Source organism: Crocuta crocuta, unplaced genomic scaffold (assembly GCF_008692635.1).
Source record: "Crocuta crocuta isolate KB4526 unplaced genomic scaffold, BGI_CrCroc_1.0 scaffold35, whole genome shotgun sequence".
NCBI classification, from domain to species: Eukaryota; Metazoa; Chordata; class Mammalia; order Carnivora; family Hyaenidae; genus Crocuta; species Crocuta crocuta.
Genome location: NW_027530625.1, coordinates 7,016,260 through 7,036,906, shown reverse-complemented (window position 1 = coordinate 7,036,906; position 20,647 = coordinate 7,016,260). Strand labels below are relative to the sequence as shown.

General features: G+C 51.8%; 1 protein-coding gene across 1 annotated transcript; it reads right to left on the bottom strand.

Annotated features, from left to right (window-relative positions):
* Nucleotides 1–1,566: 1,566 nt before the first annotated feature.
* EXOSC2 (exosome component 2) lies at nucleotides 1,567–13,435 on the bottom strand. Its single transcript, XM_077768395.1, has 9 exons — nucleotides 13,303–13,435; nucleotides 11,727–11,828; nucleotides 8,728–8,773; nucleotides 8,413–8,502; nucleotides 6,569–6,634; nucleotides 6,027–6,095; nucleotides 4,254–4,430; nucleotides 3,286–3,414; nucleotides 1,567–2,535 (listed from the first exon to the last, which is right to left on the bottom strand). Exons 1-9 carry the CDS (start codon nucleotides 13,422–13,424, stop codon nucleotides 2,455–2,457), a joined length of 882 nt encoding a protein of 293 aa, XP_077624521.1. The 5' UTR covers nucleotides 13,425–13,435; the 3' UTR covers nucleotides 1,567–2,454.
* Between the last annotated feature and the right edge of the window lie 7,212 nt (nucleotides 13,436–20,647).

Below are 20,647 nucleotides of genomic sequence, written 5' to 3'. Positions count from 1 at the left end.
GGGATAGATGGGGGGGGGGGGGTGGAGAACACACTCATCCTTGTCCGAGGAACACACATAGAGGGAGGGACAGGCAATGAGCAAAATGGTAGCTCAAAGGAATGGTCTCAGTGCTGGAAATAAAATTTCTGAACCCATGTTCTTTCACGAACAGTCAAACCCACTCTCTAGATTATTATTCTTTTTAATTTGGGGGAGAGTGAGAGAGAGAGCACGCACACGCATGTGAGCAGAGAGGGGGAGTGGGAGAATCTTAAGCAGGCCAATGCAGGGCTCAATCCCATGACCCTGGGATCGTGACCTGAGCCACCCAGGCGCCCCATTCCAACCCACTCTCTAAAAGGTTGTTTATAGCTCCCTAAGGCTTCAGCCTCTTCCTGACCCACAGTTCTACGATCCACAGTTCGTACTGAGCTCAATCAAGTCATTCTCTCTGAACCACTTTCTTCATTCTTAAGTGAGGATCACATCTGCTATCAAATGAGATCCTGTTTGGTCTTCCACAGGCTGAGATTAGCTTCAGGGGTCAGCGTGGAAGCCGCCTGCACCTGATCTAAATGCGTAGCCAATCTCCATTCTCCACTCACCATCTTCTGGTGGTGAACCCCAGGCCCAGACTACAGTATTTTCTAGAGCTGCACTATCCTCTTTTCTCCCTGTATAGCACTGCAGAATCATACCCTTGAGGCCGTAAAACTAAAATCCAGAGCCCGGCAAAGGCCTGATGGTCAGAAATCAGTGTTGCCAAACATTGAATAAATCCCTTTAGGTTCAAATATTCTTTTCGTTGAAAGCAATTCAGTTCAGTCTAATTCTGTCCTCACTTTTATAAAGCAAAACAACCCACAAGTTGCTACAGGAACTCAGTACCAGTTTAAAAATTTCAGCTTATGCCATTTTCTTAAAAACACCCACTGGAATTAACACTCAACAAGAGTGCCCTCTAGTGGGCCACAGGAAGTAGATCAGCCCGAAAAGGAGCTTTCAGACCTTTCTGGTATATTCCCACTTAGCAGGTAATTGCCATTCCTGATACACTGAGTACAGCACAGGCTGGCACCCTGGGAAAGGCCAAGTGAGAACAAACTCTCAAGGAGCTTACAAGTGACCCCAGCCCAAACTGCCAAAAAGGCATTTGGCCTGTGTCCTCAAAAAGAAACCAAGTGAGCAAATCTCAAGTTACGACACAGCCTATGGAATTTCAGTTGTCTGCAAACTCCTCAAACAGATGAGACACAGGATAGCAAAAAAATAAAAAATAAAAATGAGGTAAAATGATACCCCTTGAGGAATGTTACCAGGACGAGAAACCTACCGTTAACTGAAGAAAGGCCGATCTGTAGTTCAAAACTGTCAAATGCAGTGTTCAAAGTCACTGCCACTGAAACTGCCCTCAGTTTACATTTTCCTAGGCGACCTGAGTAGAGCAGTTAAGGCCTCCGTCAGAATCCATATCTGCTAAGCCCTCCTTCAACTATACTCAGCTCTCAAGTATTACACGGGACACAAGAACAGAAAGTGATGTGGACACGTTTACAAATATATAAAAATAGTTCACTACACGTGTGAAATAAAATAGCACTTTATAGGGTGCCTTTAAAAAAAAAAGTTTCCCCAAACCTGAATCGGAGTACCATCTTTAGTCACTAGGAAAACGGACACCCGGGAATTCTACATTCCTCAGTGAGAACTCCCAACTTCTTGTTAACCCTGCAGGATTCCAAAGTTCACGCAGTACAGCTTCCACTACAGCACGAACACAGCTCTTTTCCCGCCTGCACTCCTGCTTCCGTGCTCCTCAGAGCACCCGGAGCATCCATTCTATTATTGATAAATCAGCTTCTTACAAATCACCCTAAAGACAGGACAGATCAAGGCAGCCTGCTATAGATATACTGGCATCCGTCACTGAAAGGGACCTGCGATGGGAAGTAACATTCTGACCAAGCAAAGGCTGCTGGGTTAGCTTTATTCTGCTATTCGACTGCTGTGTTAACTTACTAACTATAGTCTTCGATGTCGTACTTGTGCTGCAGAGGTGGAGACAGAGGCCAAAACAGATAATCTGGGGGTCAGGGAGGCCATGCTGCTTATAGGGGCAACTTCGCGGGGGGCTCTGAACCTTGTGAATTGATGGTGAGTAGAAGACAGAAGATCCTCCGTGTTATTCCAGGATGGGAGTCCACCCGGCTGAAACACCGTGCTTTTAAAGGCTCGAAACCAGCCCTCGTGCCGGACTCTGCGGGCAACCCACGGGGCTGGCGGCACGCCCCCCAGGCTCTGCCTCAGAACAGGAGAGAGCAGGTCTTCGGGCCGGACGCAGCCCAGTGTGCGTGAAGTGGCGAGTTTCACAGTTCTCTGCGGAGCCTCGCGTGGGGACCGCAAACCAGCTTCTTCGCTTTCAAGAGCTGCTCCGCTTAGGTACCCACAGTCCCGACCTCCCGATGTCTCTCCTTATCCCTCCTGTTCTAGAAGCCTCTGGCGTGTTTCCATCACTATTTCCTCCATTATTTCTGGCTTTAAGATGTCTTTGATCTAAAGAAGAAAAAGGTATTTGTTCAGAAAAGAAACCAACTGTGAGCAACTATGAGCCGACCCAAATGCAGAAACCAAGCACAGTTACCATAACCCTTCTATTTTCTATATTCCTTTCATTTATCAGAGACTCAGGTCTGCTAGACCCGGCTTAACAAATCATCAAGAAGCCCCAGTAAACAGGGGCGCCTGGGGGATTCAGTCGGTTAAGCGTCTTGACTTCAGCTCAGGAGCTGATCTCATGGTTCGTGGGTTCGAGCCCCACGTCAGGCTCTGTGCTGACAGCTCAGAGCCTGGAGCCTGCTTCAGATTCTGTGTGTGTCTCTCTCTCACCCCCCCCTGCTCACACTCTCTCTCTCTCTCTCTCTCTCAGAAATGAATAAATAAATAAATAAATAAATATCCCCGGTAAACAGCGACAGGAACAAAGACCTTATCCTGACACTCACGAAAAAGCTGAAATCCGGGACGGGCAAGGGGACGTCCTGACAGCTGCTGCCCTGACCCAGTCCTGCCCGACACCCCCACCCCCCGAATCCCCGCACTGACACTAGGCACTGCAAACATCACAAGTGTCCCAGGGAGGCATCTACCGGACCCGAGAGGGCTGCCCACCGGATCACGCCCGGACCGACGGCCACGGTAACGGTTTCTGGGGGCTGGGCGCTCTCGCCAAGGAGGCGCCGGAGCAGACGGTGCAGTGCCGACCCCGCGGACGGGCGCGGGGAAGGGAAGGCCTGGCCGGAGTACCTGGTGGGGGAGGGACGCCTCGTAGCAGTACAGGATGCTGGTGTCGTACAGCATCATCCTCTGAGTGACCAGCGACACGATGCAGTTCCGGAGCCGGGAGATCACCTCCCGGTCGGTGAGGGACACAGGCTACCAGCGGGCACAGAGGGAAAACAGAATCAGAGCGAGAGTCGGTGAACAGTCCCGGCAAATCACAGGAATCATTTGCAGCTAAACCCGTAGCACTGTGGGACCCCGACCAGCCAAACGGCTGACTCCGAGGGAGACGGAAAAGGAGGCCCCTTCGCGAGCTGTTACCCGGTAACTCACTACCTCTGCCGACGAAGATCAAAGCACTTCCACCCCCACCCCCTCTTCAGGAAGAGAACGTACGGGGCGCCCGGGCACCTCAGTCGGTTAAGCGTCAACTTCGGCTCAAGTCAGGATCTCACGACTCGTGAGTTCGAGCCCCACGTTGGGCTCGCTGCTGTCAGCAGAGCCCGCTTCGGATCCTCTGTCCCCTTTTCTCTCTGCCTTTCCCCCACTGGTTCATTCTCTCTCTCTCAAAATAAATAAGTAAACTTAAAAAATCAAAAGAAAAGGGGCGTCTGGGTGGCTTAGTCGGTGAAGCGGCCGAGTTCACTCAGGTCGTGACCTCACGGTTCATGGGCTTGAGCCCCGCATCGGGCTCTGTGCCGACAGCTCAGAGCCTGGAGCCTGTTTCGGATTCTGTGCCCCCTCTCGGATTCTGCTTTCCCCTCTCCCCCTTGCTTGCACGCTGTCTCTCTCTCTCAAAAATAAGTATTAAAAAAAATCTGTAATAAATAAAAAGAGAGACAAGGCAACACAACGCTCACGAAGACACCTCGACGCAGAGCCAAACTGAGACCACGGCAGCCGTGCCGTGTCATGAGCGGCTCCGCCTGTCCCAGAAGCACCGCGAGGATGGAGCGCCGCCCCGCCGCGACAGCCGCACTGCACTTCCTCACCTCCAGGTTGGCGACGAAGCCCCCCGCATCCTCTTCTTTGTGCTCGGGTGTGGGGTAGATCCAGATAAAGCCGTTGTTGCCCAGGATCACCGACGCGCCACACGGCAAGTCATGGAAGTGAGTCTTCTGCCGTTTCACCAGGGAGGGAGACACCTGGACCAGCACGCCCTGACCTAGCTGGGGACACACACACACACCAAGTCACCGTAGGTCATCTGTGCGGTGGTGAAAAGCCGACCACAGGAGGCGCATCGCGTTACGGCGGAAGCAGGGCCACTCCCGTCGCCAACGGCAGTCCCCTGGACGTGCACACACCGGAAACACTCCCGGAGAGCGCTTCCCGACGCAGAGATCGTTCGTGTGTCCCGAGAAGGGCACTTTACAGGCTCTTCTCCCATCTTCCCGCCATCCTATATTTATCATCAAATCCAAGGTCGCTGCGCCCAGCAGTCAGAGAAGCCGGAGCTAATGAGGACGTGAGCCCGAGCCTCTTGTGGGCCAAGGCGCGCTCTTCTCTTCCACCTTGATCCCAACCGCCTACCCTGCCTGTGAGACGCGTGCCGCAGGGCGAGAGGACCGGCCAAGGGCTGGGTGCGAATCCACCCCGGGTCCTGGCAGGCCAGCTCCAAGCCCCCATCCCGCTGACGGAGGGTCTGCAGGACCCAGTCCCGTGAAAGTCAGCACACGCGGTGCTGCTTTCCACCTACTTCAAGGCTGCGTGCGTGGCTGCCCATGGCCGCTCCACAAGGGAACAGGTTCCGTCCCACTCCGGAATGAAAAGGTTCACCCAGATGAAGCCAAGAGACTAGGGAGTCACGATTTGTTTTAGAAAGTATGTCGTCAGGGGTGCCTGGGTCACTCAGTAGATTGAGCATCCGACGTCGGCTCAGGTCATGATCTCACGATGTGTGGGTTCGAGCCCTGTGTCAGGCTCTGTGCTGACAGCTCGGGGCCCGGAGCCTGCTTCCAATTGTGTGTCTCCCTCTCTCTCTCTGCCCCTCCCCGCTCCCATCTGTCTCTCTCTCAAAAAATAAACGTTAAAAAAAAATTTTTTTTTTCTTTAAAAACTATGCTGTTGGGGTGCCTGGGTGGCTCGGTGGGTTAAGCATTCGACTTCGGCCCAGGTCACGATCTCGTGGTTGGTGGGTTCGAGCCCCATGTTGGGCTCTGCACCGACAGCTCAGAGCCTGGAGCCTGCTTCTGATTCGGTGCCTCCCTCTCTTTCCCTCCCCTGCTCATCCTCTGTATCTCTTTCAAAAATAAACATGAAAATAAAGAATAAGAAAATTATGCTGCTAAAAAACAGCCTCAGTAATGTAACCTCACACAAGAAAAGCAGTGACGTTTCATTTAGAGGCTCAGTGGCAAACCAACCGTGCCGAGTGATGCTATCAGATCCATTTACTGACGGACATTTGTCTGGAGCCAAGGCCTTCGGGTTTCAACGCACCACCTCCCTCTGCTCCGGGTACAGCCTCTACCCCGGCCCCAGTGTGGAGCGGCAGCGCCCCGGGAGGGAACAGGCACAGCAGGGCCCCCGGGCCACGGTCACAGCAGCTCTCCGGCCACAACCATCCGCTCGCTAGGAGGAGAGTTAGAAGCTGTCGTCCGTTACAGCACCGCTGACCCGCGAACCTGCCGGCGTGCAGGACGCCAGCCTGTAACGCTTAGCTTCTGGAGTCCTTTAGGGCCGAATCCCAGAGAGCCTCCGGGATACGGAAGAAAGGACTCGAAGCCTCAGTCAGCACGCGACAACAGCAAAGTCCAACTTACTTTTCCGTATTTCAGACTCCTCGTGTGCAGAGAGACGGCTCCATCGGAGAACACTGCCTGCACTTCCGCCTGGCCAGGGTGATCAAGGAACAAACGCTTCCAGGCCCGCTGCCTTCCGGCGTCCCTGCCCTTCCCTCCCGTCCCTAGCAGTCCCACCCGCAGCTGCAGCAGCCCCGGGGACGTCACTGCAACAAGGTCTCTCGCCCCCTTGCTTCTCGTGAAGGTCCTGACACGAACACCTTTTCTCCTCCTCCCTGGGTAAGAGCTACCGTGCTTATGAGAAGTGGAGTCGAGCCCAGGGCCCGGGCCACCGTAAGTTACAAAACCCACGGAAAGGACTCGAGGCAGCAGGTCTGAACAAGAGCCGCAGAGGCCGGTTGGGTTAAGGAGATTCAGGAAGCCCGCGGCACAGCCCCTGACCCTCGATCCAGGATTCAGATCCCCGCCGGGACCCGTTCCTCCTGGCGGAGGCATACAGCGTAAGCCCCACGTCCCGGCTCCACAGAGAACACAGAGACGCTGCAACGCAAGGTGCGGGATACACTGATAAGGTCCCCTTCCTGCAAGAACCCTCTCATCGCCAGCTCATCTTCCGCAGACCTCCGCCTCTGAAACACACAGAGAGATGCCGTTACTGAAGTCAGACAGATGCTGCCGCAAGTTCACTCTCCATCTTCTTTCTCTTTCACTTCCGCTCGAGGTCTCTGTAGCCACGGCATTCAAACGCTAGAGTAGGTAAGCGGCGTCACTCAAGGAAAACCAGAGCGATCGCCACTACTTTCTGTCTCCTGGAAAGAGATCCCCGGGGCTCCTCTTCCTCCTCCCTCCCGCCCTCCTCTGGATAAACTTCCAGCTCCTTCCATGATACTGAAAACGCTCCCAGTGGTGCCAAGCCCTCTTTCCCACACTCCCCTTCCATGGCAGCCGTCCCCGCTCCAGCAGGCCCAGCCTACTGCCTGCCTGACTGGATCTTTACTCACACTTTTCCCATCAGCTCAGATTCCCTGTGAAATTCTACCCATCCTTCAAGGATCAAACCCAACGCCCCTCTTTCCTATGAGCGCTCACTCCTTCTGCACAATCACACGCCTCTTTATCCCTCCGACTGCCCATATTCAGACCACTTATTTCGTTCCCCCGCTCATCTGCACACTCTTTAAAGAACTCAGTCGCACCTCCTTTATCTTGCATTCTCTGTAGAAGCTAGCACAGTGAGCCTCTTCGCACATATGTGCTGGACTGAAGATAAACGTAAACCATGGCATTTTACAAAAGGCTGTCCCTTAGGCCCTGTAGTTGTCTGGGATAACCAGATGCCATTCAATTCATGAAAAGCAAAGAATTTAAGCACAACTTTTCAAGGAACACATTCACTGTGCAAAGCCAATGCACCCAGAAAAGGAAAATGGGCACCAAGCATCTGAGAGCTTCTCTCCCAACTCCCTTTGGGGATCGCTCCCCATGGCTCGCTGTTCCAGATCCTACAACATACCAATTGCTGCTGCTTTTGGGAGGCCTGGGCCAGTAAAAAGCCTATGTGTGGGGCACCTGGATGGCTTAGTCAGTTTAGCATCCGACATCAGCTCACGTCGTTCATTATCTCCTAGCTCATGAATTCAAGCTCCACACTGGGCTCTGCGCTGACAGCGCAGAGCCTGGAGCCTGCTTCAGATTCTGTGTCTGTCTCTTGGCCCCTCACCAGCTTGTGTGCTCGCTCGCTCTCTCTCTCTCAAAAAAATAAATAAATAAACATTAAAAAAATTTAAAAATCTGGGGCGCCTAGGTGACTTAGTCGGTTAAGCGTCCGACTTTCGCTTAGGTCATGACCTCGCGGTTCGTGGGTTCGAGCCCCGCGTCGGGCTCTGTGCTGACTGCCAGCTCAGAGCCTGGAGCCTGTTTCAGTCTGTGACTCCCTCTCTCTCTGACCCTCCCCTGCTCACGCTGTCTCTCTCTCTCTCTCTCCTAGAAATAAATAAAAGACATTTTTAAAAAAATGTAAAAATCTAAGAACTTAAAAAAAAAGTGTACAGGGACGCCTAGGTGGCTCAGTTAAGCGTCCGACTTCGGCTCAGGTCATGATCTCATGGTTCGTGGGTTCAAGGCCCGTGTCGGGCTCTGTGCTGACAGCTAGCTCAGAGCCCGGAGCCTATTTCAGATTCTGTGTCTCCCTCTCTCTGTGACCCTCCCCTGCTCACGCTCTCTTTCTCAAAAGTAAATAAAAAGCATTTTTTTAAAAAAAAGCATACGTGTAACACAGGCAGCAAACCTCACAGCAGACAAACAAGACTAAAAGAGGCAGCCTCACTAAAAGCAGAGCTCTCCAGTGAAGCAACAGACCCCAGACTTCTTGCTAGCAAATTCTACAGCACAGCATGGAGACCCTTACCAGCTCTCCTCCGGGAAGGTTCATAGATGAGAGAAGCAAGACCGAATCCAGCCTAGAGTTGGTCTCCACCTTCCACCTCTTCTGTTGAACCTACGGAGAAATTTCACGGTCAGACAGGCCCCAGAGACAAGCGCTCCGTGTCATAAGCAACCAATAATCCCCAACGCGACAAGCCACCTGTTTACATCAAAGGGCACATCAGGGTCCAATGCAATGAATGCCCCATTTGCATCACTACACAGGCAATGACTGTGCCAGCCATTCAGTCACCAGCTTGCTTTCACTTTGTAAAAACCAATCTGGTATCGACTTTACCTCTGTGATTCTCCCCACTACAATGTCTCCTACTTCACCGTTATATCTGAAAGATAAGACAAAAGGTCGTCCATCAGTAAAAAGACCTCATCACAAGACCAAGCATCATTCATGATTTCGGTTAAAAAGGATGAGTGCCTTAATTACCCACCACATTTAAATATGGTAAATTCGAGGGGTGCCTGGGTGGCTCAGTCGGTTAAGCGACTGACTTCGGCTCAGGTCATGATCTCATGATTCGTGGGTTTGGGCCCTGCGTCGGGCTCTGTGCTGACTGCCAGCTCAGAGCCTGGAGCCTGTTTCCTATTCTGTGTCTCCCTCTCTCTCTGACCCTCCCCTGCTCACACTGTCTCTCTAAGAAATAAATAAAATATTTAAAAATTTTTAATATGATAAATTCACATAAGTATGCTTTTTAAACTTCTTTCCAGGAACTGATAAATTCAAACATTCCTACATGTATAAAGTCTTCATTAACTATTCTTACACAAACCATTTATTCCAAATAGTTCATTAAGCCTAAAACCCCTACTTTGTTAATTACATGCCAGTGATAAGCACTGACTATTTCCTGGTGGGCTCTGGAACACAGATGGCTTCTGCATCAGCAAAGGAGGAGGAGACTGAGACAGGACCCCACCCCAACCCACGGTCTCCCCCCACAAGGTGCGCGCCTCCAGCCCGTTAGTTCCTTATCCCAATTCTAATGACGAGGTGTTCCATGCTGAAGGCTCCAGTCGGGGACCTCTCCTCTGTCGGCCCACATTCACCGATGGTGAGCTCATCCAACTGAATGGCTTTAAATACCACCAATGACTATCCCATCCCCTGAATTCCAGACTCTAGTCAACTGCTGGCTACCCAGCATCTCTAGTTACGTGACTTAAAAGGCATTTCCAAATGACACCAACCTAAAGCAAAGCTTTCCCAAGGCCCTTTCCCCAGCCGCCATCACAAACTGGTCCCCTCCCAGCCATCACGGTCTCGGTCTCGGTAAATGGCAACACCGTCCCTCCAGTCGCTCGAGCCAAAAAGCTTGGGAGTCCTTGGAGGATCCCTTGATTTCTCGCTCGCTCTCCCCCCCTTTCCCTCCCCCGCTCTCTCTCTCATGCTCCAAGACAAATCCAGCAGCTGACCCTACTGGCTCTACCTTCAAAATACACACAGAAATAAAAGGCATCCCAATTGGAAAAGAAGAAGTAACACTATCTCTATTCACAGACATGGTCCTATACATGGAAAATTCCAAAGAATACAAAATCCAGCACTGTTGCATAATAATAAAAAAAAACATCAACCACCTCAGGACACAAAATGGATGCAGATTCAGCCACTCTTCCCCACTCCTACCGCCATCTTGGTCCAAGCCACCATCACTTCAGATGATGAAAACAGTCCATTAACGTGGCTCCCTAAGCCTGCCCCTGCCCCCCTTCAATCTCCTCATAGCAGCCAGAGTGAAGAGAAGTCAGACCATGTCCGTCTTCTGCTCCGCCCCTTCCAGAGGCTTCCCAGATTACATAAGGCGGAAGACAAACCGCTTACCATGGCTACAAGGCAGGCTGTCTGCCCACCTCATCTCTACCTGCATCTGCCCCTACGCTCCCCCTTGCTCGCTCGGTTCCAACCCCACTGGCTTCCTTTCGGGAGCTAACCTTTATCAAGCCCTTCTAGGTAGTGGCTGGGCCCTGTGTAAGTCCTTTACACGTCCTATTCTAATGAAAGTCCCACAAGGTGGGTCATACGATTATCCTCATTTTGCAGAGGAGGCGACCAAGGTTTGGAGAGGTCAAGTCATGGGGGGGGAACCTCCGAGGCCCACACTTACCTACGGCCACCTACACCCTTTCAAAAGCGCAGACCTACCGAATCGCAGACCTAAGGCAGGTGGGAGGGTTGGGGGGGAACACCCGGTTGTGTGACATAAATGACGCAGAATACACACCTTTCGTTCTCACCTGGTTTTCAAAGCTTTCACACAGATCAACTTGTTTACCCTCTCCACGGAGCCGGCCACANGTCTCGGTAAATGGCAACACCGTCCCTCCAGTCGCTCGAGCCAAAAAGCTTGGGAGTCCTTGGAGGATCCCTTGATTTCTCGCTCGCTCTCCCCCCCTTTCCCTCCCCCGCTCTCTCTCTCATGCTCCAAGACAAATCCAGCAGCTGACCCTACTGGCTCTACCTTCAAAATACACACAGAAATAAAAGGCATCCCAATTGGAAAAGAAGAAGTAACACTATCTCTATTCACAGACATGGTCCTATACATGGAAAATTCCAAAGAATACAAAATCCAGCACTGTTGCATAATAATAAAAAAAAACATCAACCACCTCAGGACACAAAATGGATGCAGATTCAGCCACTCTTCCCCACTCCTACCGCCATCTTGGTCCAAGCCACCATCACTTCAGATGATGAAAACAGTCCATTAACGTGGCTCCCTAAGCCTGCCCCTGCCCCCCTTCAATCTCCTCATAGCAGCCAGAGTGAAGAGAAGTCACACCATGTCCGTCTTCTGCTCCGCCCCTTCCAGAGGCTTCCCAGATTACATAAGGCGGAAGACAAACCGCTTACCATGGCTACAAGGCAGGCTGTCTGCCCACCTCATCTCTACCTGCATCTGCCCCTACGCTCCCCCTTGCTCGCTCGGTTCCAACCCCACTGGCTTCCTTTCGGGAGCTAACCTTTATCAAGCCCTTCTAGGTAGTGGCTGGGCCCTGTGTAAGTCCTTTATACGTCCTATTTCAATGAATTCTAATGAAAGTCCCACAAGGTGGGTCATACGATTATCCTCATTTTGCAGAGGAGGCGACCAAGGTTTGGAGAGGTCAAGTCATGGGGGGGAACCTCCGAGGCCCACACTTACCTACGGCCACCTACACCCTTTCAAAAGCGCAGACCTACCGAATCGCAGACCTAAGGCAGGTGGGGGGGTTGGGGGGGAACACCCGGTTGTGTGACATAAATGACGCAGAATACACACCTTTCGTTCTCACCTGGTTTTCAAAGCTTTCACACAGATCAACTTGTTTACCCTCTCCACGGAGCCGGCCACAGATGCAATGAGCTTCTCCTCCCCCATGTAGGTTCCGTGGCCCCTGTAACAAGAGTAGGATGCCAAGAATACACTTGAGATGAGGAACAACATATTCCTCACAGGCTCCTCCTACCGTAAAGCCCGGCTTCTCCCTCTGCCCACAACACTCCTTTCAAGAGCTTCATGGCCATCGCCTTTGTCTTACTCCCGTCTACTCAAGTGGCACCTTCTCCATTAGGCCCACCTTGACTATCCCATTTAAAGCAGTCCCCCGTTGGGGCGCCTGGGTGGCTTAGTCGGTTAAGCGTCCGACTTTCGCTTAGGTCATGATCTCACGGATCGTGGGTTCGAGCCCCGCGTCGGGCTCTGTGCTGACTGCCGGCTCAGAGCCTGGAGCCTGTTTCAGAGTCTGTCACTCCCTCTCTCTCTGACCCTCCCCTGCTCCCGCTGTCTCTCTCTGTCTCCTAGAAATAAATAAAATTAAAAAAAAAATCAATAAAGCAGTCCCCCGCCATGCTGCCACCACCCCCACCATATCTCCAACCACATTCCACCGCTTCTGCCCAACTTTTCTTTCTCCCCATTCCAGTGATCACCACACACACGAACCCATTTGTTGTGTTCATTGCTTATTATCGGTCTCTCCTGAAATACACACTCCACGGGACAGGGGTTTCCACCTTGATCACAGTTGTAATCCAAACACACGTAATTTAAATATGAGTGGACTTCATAAAGGAAAGACTGACACTTAAGATTCCCTAGGTTCCAACAACCTCAAACCAAAAGGTTAAAGGGCACTGCTATCAAGGCTGTACTCCTCTCCTGTCCAGAAAGTCTTACACACCGCTAGCGTTTATCTAGGATGGTGATATAATGGCGAGTCTTCCTTCTTTTATCATTCCTTCATGTAACCCTCATTTCCCTATCAAACAGTTACTGTCACGATCACCACTGTGCAGAGGACAAACGTGACGTTGGAGAGAACACGGCTAACAACGCGGGATGGCGCAGGACCGGGAACCTCAACTGTCCGGGCCCAGAGCCTTCGTTCTCAACTACACATATCTTACTGACCCCAGATTCAAAATGTGTATTCGGGTGCACATATATCGTGCGGCGTATCTGTATGCCCTAAGTACAAACAATCACTGAAACCAAGCGCCTGGCTAAGAGATGTCGCTGAGAGAAGAGGCGACCAAGTCAGAAACTGAAAAGGGGTCTCTGGCTCCTAACCCCCACCCCCAGTTTTGCAGGTCTCCAACGAAGAAGACGAGGAAGTCTCAGAGATCGGGGCCTCGGGCAGAGCACCCAAGACGTCTCGATACCAGAAGCCCAGGAGAGAGGCGTTCCCAAGGGCTGAGGCCAACGCGGACAGGGACTATCTGCGAGCTCAAGGCCTCGGAAACAAGGGGACTGTGATGCTCGGCTGTGCCCTGCGCCTGGCGTGTACTTAGGTGCAAGGGAACAGAGGCCACGTGCAGAGAGCCCAGCCGCCGCCCTTTGGGGCCCCGAGTCCCCAAGTCCCCACGTACCGCATGAATCCCGTGTCCGTGGTGATCGTGTCCCCCGGAACCACCAAGTGTTTCTTAGTATCGCGGCCCAAACTCTCGCTAAGGGGCTTGCGAGCAACGGGAAGCCTCATCTCCATCGCCATCTTGGCGCCAAAGAAGAGCGCAGGCGCAATCCAGCCGGGAACCGCAACATCCGGCTGCGCNGAAGGCCTTAGTCTGGTGGCCATGTTGACTATTGGCAACCATTAGGTTAACATGAAGGGAATGAGGGAGCCGAGGGTCCATTTTTATTATTGGCAAGGCTTCACCTGTGGAATACTAAAAGCTCAGGTTGGGTGGCGTTTGATTCTTTACCAAAAATCTCTCATCATCATCATCCCATTTATTGTTTACCGGAGAGATAATTGAGAAATGGGTCTTGAGTTCCCTTCCAACTTTAAATTGCTAAAATGTGATTCTTGATTCTTTGGTCTGAGAGAGCTTAGTAGGATGGGGAGGTGGGATCTCCAGAAAACGCTAGTTGGACAGAAAAACGAAGCTCTATTCATACTGTTCCCAGCAGTCCACTGTTCTACGTTACCACCTCCTCGCGGGTGCCGGCTCAACACCAACGTTGCATCCACATCTACCGAGAAACAGTGCTCCGGATGCTGCTTTTGTACTTTCTTAACAACTTCTTTTGAGTGAGCTGATTTACTCTAACTTAAAAGCAAAGCTGCCTAAGAAAAATAAGCAAACCTTGCAAGGCAGGTATAACTTGTAGGGAGGGCAAGTACACACATAATACAAAGATCTTGGCTTATATTTACTTACACAACAAATTGAGCATTCTGTGTGTCCCAGGAGCTGTTCTAAGGATCCAGTGGTGCACAGAGCGACGTATATGTGGCTTTATCTCTGCGTCCTGTTTCTTAGGAGCGTTTCCCTCCTCCCTTCTCCCTGCCTCCCACCACCCTCTCCCTCCCCCCCTGCCCTGCATGGTTTATAGCATCCACGGCCTCAGGGAGTAGGAGCTGATGATTCTTTATGCACAGGGACCCTAAAAAGGATTAAATTGACATCATTTCTTTCAGAGCAAAGCTCACAACTACATCCGTCAAGAAAGCCAATCCTGCAAGGCGGTCAAGGATATAAATTGCAGGGCTCCACGAGTCATCTGCTAAGCGGGCAGGACAGGACCCTTGCCCTCCTGCCTGGCGGAAAGGGGAGAGCTACAGAAGCCGGAGAAGGGTCCATCGGTTGAGTCTGGCCTCAGCCATAAGAGGGCAGTGGTGTCCTTTGAGCCGGGGTAGCCCAGTCAGCTAGGGAGCTAGACCTGAGAGTGCCAGTTAACCAAAAGCAGGGTAGTCTTGACAGCATCCACTTCCATGGCTGAAGGGACAGACATAACCTCAGCCCCTCCCATTCTCATATTGTGCTCACGTGTTTCCAGAGCAGCGCTGGGATTATGAATACTTGTGTACGGTGGCAGAGCCAATGTCTGTTGAGAGCTGGCTTCCTGGTTCACAGACAACTGTGTTCCCACTGTTTCCTCATTTGGCAGAAGGGGTGAGGGAGTCTCTGAGGTTTCTTATAAGGTACTGATCCCATTCACGAGGCCTCGCCTAATCACCTCCCAAAATTCCCACCTACTCATACCATAAACTTGGGGGTTAGGATTTCAACACATGCATTTAGGGGGAGACACAAACATTCAGTCCACTGCAGATACCTTTTTGTAGAGGAAGAAGCTAAGGGCCAAAAAGGACTAATATTCACATAGTGGTTTGTGGCAGGGCCGCGTTTCCTTCCTAGTGCACCTGCTTTACCCCAAAGCCTTCACGATTTACCGCACGCTTCTCGGGGGCCTTGTCCTTTGCTGAATGCTCTACAAACCCATGTTACTTAGTCTTCCCACTTGGCTCATCTTGGAGGTAGGAATTGCTATTCCTGACCGTCCCTTGGGGTGTCTGGGTCCTCCAACAGATCCACAGTTGGGACTGGAACCCCAGACTCCAGCCCCCCCCCCCAGTGTTTCTCTCTGGGCATCATTCTTGCCTCTTCATACCTCAGGACAAAGCAACACCCTGGAAACAGAGTGCGCACCCCAAAGGACCTTGTTAGGAATACGGATTCCTGAGCCCAAATGTGGGCTCTGAGATTCCACAAAGGTGGGGTCTGGGAGTCTGTCGGTGTGTATTTTAACTCCCTAAGTGATTGTAATGGCCAATCAGGTCTAACGCTCATCGATTCCCCCTGCATCTATCTACCGCCCCATCTGTGCAGTTTTCAGGGCCACCGACCTCAGGTCGCTCAGTCACCTCCCACCTGGCATCACCTCCTAGGGAGGCTCCCGGATTCTACATTTGCCCCTCCTACCATCCAATCTCCATACAGCAGCCTGAGGGAGCTTTTATTTTTTTTTTTTAACTTTTTTTAAATCTTTATTTATTTTTTGAGAGAGAGACAGAGTGTGAACAGGAAAGGGGCAGGGAGAGGAGACACAGAACATGAAGCAGGCTCCAGGCTGTCAGCACAGCACAGAGCCCGATGCGGGGCTTGAACCCACGAACTGTGAGATCATGACCAGAGCTGAAGTCGGATGCTTAACCTACTGAGCCACCCAGGCGCCCTCAGAGTGAGCTTTTAAAAACACATCAGGTAAACCTACTTTCCTGCTCAAAAGACTTCTGGCAGCTTCCCTTTACACCAAGGAGAAAATCCAAACTCATCTTTGCTGGGCGCTAACTGTTTCTGACCCAACTCTCCTCCGATCCCGGCCAGACGTGCTGGTCTCCTCTGAGTTCTACAGTCACCACACTGGTCGACCCACCGAGACCAGGGCACTTTGGGTGCCCTGCGTGGAATTCTCTTCCTTTTGGTCTTTGTGTGACTGGCTGCTTCTCTTCACTCAGACCTCAGTTCAAATGTCACCTCCTCAGAGAAGTCTTCCCTGACCACCTTATCTGGAATAATCCTCAGTCCCTTTCTATCACTCGATCCTGTCTCATTACTGAATATTCTTGTGTATCTGCTTGTGTATCGCACACTTCCTCCACAAGAACGTGAGTGCTCCCAGAACCAGAAGCAAGGACTTTAGGTTTTGTTCAATGTGTATCAGTGATGGAATTGAGGCCTCTTCCAGGGTTAGCCATTTCCTAGAGATAGCAAACAACTGGCCCAGGGGTGTGCCTTTTATTTATTCTCAAGTTTATTTGAGAGAGAGAGAGAGAGAGAGCAGGGGAGGGGCAGAGAGAGAGAAGGAGAGAAAGAGAATCCCAAGCAGGCTCCACACTGTCAGTGATCTCAATGATCTCAATGACCCTGAGATTGTGACCTTAGCCAAAACCCAGAATCAGAGCTTTACCGACTGAGCCACCCAGGTGCCCCAGGGGTGTGCCTTTTAAATGCAAACCAACCGATCCAGAATCCAACCCGCCAACCACCGCCTCCTTTGTGGAGCTCGCTCTGGGCCACCACCCACCTGCCCCAATCACCCCCGGATCAGGATCACCCCCAGATCAGGTACAGACAAGTAGGGACAGGCTCTATGCCCCAGAGCTCACTGAAAGTATTCCAGCCAGCCACCCCGAAGCCTGCCTGTCCTGCTTCATTCCTTCCCCGGCAAAGCACTGGCTGTTACACACCGCAGGGTGCGGCGGGCTATAGAGCTGACTGCTTGACTGCCCGTCATTAAGGTGCTCAGTCGGGAGGTGGGGGTGGGGGTGGGGGACAGAAAGGCCCTCCTGGCAGAATGGCATTTGAGTGAGCCTGGAAAAGAAGTGTTGGCCCCTGTGTCAGTTGGGCTGAGGGGACAGGTGAAGTGAAAGTGAAGTCACCAACAAGGACATCTTGAAAAACGTGACGAGAGGCAGCAGGGCCCCTCTGGCCTGGGGCCCACTGGCCACCCCGCTGGCCTCACCCTGTGTTCTACTGCAACGGGAAAAGCAACCGCAGAAAGTTCTGGTCAGAGACGCAAAGATTTCTGCNGGGGGTGGGGGGGGGGTTAAGTTTATTTATTTATTTTAAGAGAGAGAGAGAGACAGCAAGAGTGGGAGAGACAGAGAGATGGAGAAAATCCCGAGCAGCCTCCACAGAGCCCGACGTGCGACTCGAACTCATGAAACCGAGAGATCCTGACCTGAGCTGAAAACTAAGAGTCAGAAGCCTAGCAGACTGAGCCTCCCTGGCGCCCCTCTACGGCGGTTTCGAAGCATGTCCATGAACTTTTCGATATTTCCTCGATGGGAACATGGGGTTCATGCTCCTCCCCTTGAATCTGCGCAGGGCAGAGACTGTTCTGCCGGACAGCGTACGTCCTAAGTGTGTCTGGGTCACCGTGGGGATAGGCTGGAGTAGCCACCTGCTTTCCTTGGGGCCCTTGTCTTGTAGCCCAGAACCAATGTGCGAGAAGTCTGACTTCCCCAAGGCGGCCACGTCGGAGGAGGCGGTCGGGAGGGAAGCTAACTGGCCACCATCCGCAACTTTTCCCACCATCCGCGGACACGCATCCCAGCAAGCCAGCTCGGAGGTGGGAAGGCAGCTGAAAAGTTTAGGACATTTGTTCCCCTGTCTCAAGATATTCAAGGATAATGGATATAGCAAAGGGTAGGAGAAAAGGGCGTGGACAGCCGCCTCCGATGCCCCCTACGGGATGCCCAGTGGGATGAAAAGTAAAAAAAAAAAAAGAAAAAGAAAAGCTACACCCATTCTCGTGCACCAAAGGCATCCCTATATTAACAATAGCTTCCTTTTATTTACTTAATGTTTATTTTTTATTTTTTTTATTTTTTAAAAATGTTTTATTTATTTCTAGGAGAGAGAAAGAGAGACAGCGTGAGCAGGGGAGGGTCAGAGAGAGAGGGAGTCACAGACTGAAACAGGCTCCAGGCTCCGAGCTGGCAGTCAGCACAGAGCCCGACGTGGGGCTCGAACCCACGAACCGCGAGATCATGATCTAAGCGAAAGTCGGACGCTTAACCAACTAAGCCACCCAGGCGCCCGTTAATGTTTATTTTTTAAAAGGGGGTGGGGAACAGAGGACCCGAAGCAGGCTCTGTGCTGACAGCAGAGAGCCTGATGCAGGGCTGGAACTCACAAACCATGAGATCATGACTGGAGCCGAAATCGGACACCCAACGAAATGAGCCACCCAGGTGCCCCCAACAGCTTCTATTTATTGAGCACTTCCTCTGTGCCGGGCACCAAGCCTTATGCTTTATTCATTTACGTACGTCATCCCACTGAATCCTCACAACATTCTTTTCCCTTTGAGGAAACTGAGATACAGAAACACTAGTCGACTTGCCCTGGGTCACACAGCTATGAAGGGAGGAGCAGCGTTTCAAACCCGGGCTAGGTGGCCTTTCTCTAGAACCCTCTGCCCCTGGAGTTCCTGAACCATGCGACAAGATGTGGAAAAGAAAGGGCATCTTGATTGCAAACAGAGACGTAAAACTGTCTTTATTCATAGGCAACTTGAGCATGTAAATAGTAGTCCTGAGGAATCTACAAAAAAGCATAAAATGGGTGAGTTTTGCAAGGTTGAGGGACCTGAGGTCAATATACAGTGCTGGTCTACACTGTGGGATGCGCAGAAAGTCCTTCGGATGGACTCCGTGGGCTTCCTGGGATGTGGTGGGCCTACTGGTCATCATGGGCATGATTCCTAGGGTCAGCCGCCCTGGTGAATGCGCTCTGCCCCTTGTGGCTGGGTGACACGGGCAAATGACTTATCAGTTTTCTCCTGTATCAAATGGATATTAATAGAGCATCATGGAGGGGGGGAAAAAAAGCATCAGCTTCACGGGAGGATTCTCAGAATAAATGCATCTAAATCCCTAAGGCCAGAAGCTTCTGTGGCTGTGTCTGCATGCTTTGTGGGGAGGAGGGGGTGGGCACTCTGTGGAAAGGGGTGTGAGGCGTCCGCTGGAAATGCGCGCACACTTCAGTACAAGGTCAGCAGCAGGTCGAGCAAGTGCACTTTAGTCTGCAATTACAGCCTGCTGCCACCAGGTGGGTTCCGGAGCCCGGACTGTGGACCCTGAGATCCGTAGCAGGGACTTCACAAAAGAGAATTAATTACCTATAGGGAGTGATACAGATTTTTTTTTTTAATTTTCTAAACGTTTATTTATTTTTGAGAGAGAGAGATAGAGCATGAATGGGGGAGTGGCAGAGACAGAGGGAGACACAGACTCCAAAGCAGTTTCCAGGCTCCAAGCTGTCAGCACAGAGCCCGACACCAGGCTTGAACTATGAGATCATGAGCTGAGTCAAATTTGGCCGCTTAACCTACTGAATCACCGGCGCCCCATACGGATTTTTGATCAAGAGCCCCACTGACTTCTCTGAGGTCTGCCTTCCCAAGCTCCTTCTTTGGGAAGCCAGCATTACTCTCTGGTAGGCATGGCATATGGGTCATGAGGGTGTTTAACTCTACTTTATCCATCAGCACCCGCAGGAAAGGGGTTCAGCTTTGTTCCTGGAAACAAGAGGCCTGTGTGGGGTCTGCAGCGGGAGGAGAGTAATACCAGAGGCCACTGGAAGGATCAGAAGCTTGGTGGTGAGGTTTCAAAGGAGAAGCAAGGTTGGTGACAGGGGGAGAGGGCTAAGCCAAGGGGGGGAAAATCCCAGATGGGACTTGCAAATGAACACATCACGTGTACATCTCTACCCACGTCCCCATCTACCAGGATACAGGACCAATCTCCCAAAGGACAGCGGGTCTTTCGGAGTACCCGAAGCTCCAAATGAGGACGGCCTGCCGATAAAAGTGTGAATTCAAGGGACACCTGGGTGGCTCAGTCGGTTAAGTGTCCAACTTCGGCTTAGGTCATGATCTCACAGTTCATGGGTTTGAGCCCCGCATCGGGCTCTGCGCTGACAGCTCGGAGCCTGGAGCTGCTTCGGATTCTGTGTCTCCCTCTCCCTCTGCCCCTGCCCTTCCCTAGCTCACACTCTGTCTCTCTCAAAAATAAGTAAACATTAAAAAAAATTTTTTTAAGTGTGAATTCAAATGTGTTGAGGCATGTATGTGTGCGCACGTACGTACCCATGGCTATATGAGCATGCACAGAGGTATCCTTGTGGGATGCCAGTGGCTTGGAAGTATACCCTTAGCTTGCGTGTGCAGGAGTACAGGTGTGAACTCACACCCCCCAGTGTACACACCTCCTCCTGGCCAGGAGGTTCTGGAGAGGGGAGCCAGGGCCTGGCCCTGCACTGATGGTGCTCTTCCGTCTTCCTGGAGGAGGATCTATAAATGGGTACCCAGAGCATTTGGAAATTCTGGGCACTGAGAGAGCATTGGGTGGCCATCTTGGTCCAGCCCCATTGGCTGCTTGAATTCTCTCTACTTGTTCACAAAAATGGGGGGGGGGGGGTT

Coding starts and splice junctions, on each gene's coding strand:
- EXOSC2 (XM_077768395.1), bottom strand. CDS start 13,424: ATGGCGATGGAGATGAGGCTTCCCGTTGCTCGCAAGCCCCTTAGCGAG. Junction 11,829..13,302: donor ACGGACACGGGATTCATGCG/GTACGTGGGGAC, acceptor CTCTTGTTACAG/GGGCCACGGAACCTACATGG. Junction 2,536..3,285: donor AGGCGTCCCTCCCCCACCAG/GTACTCCGGCCA, acceptor TTTCTTCTTTAG/ATCAAAGACATCTTAAAGCC.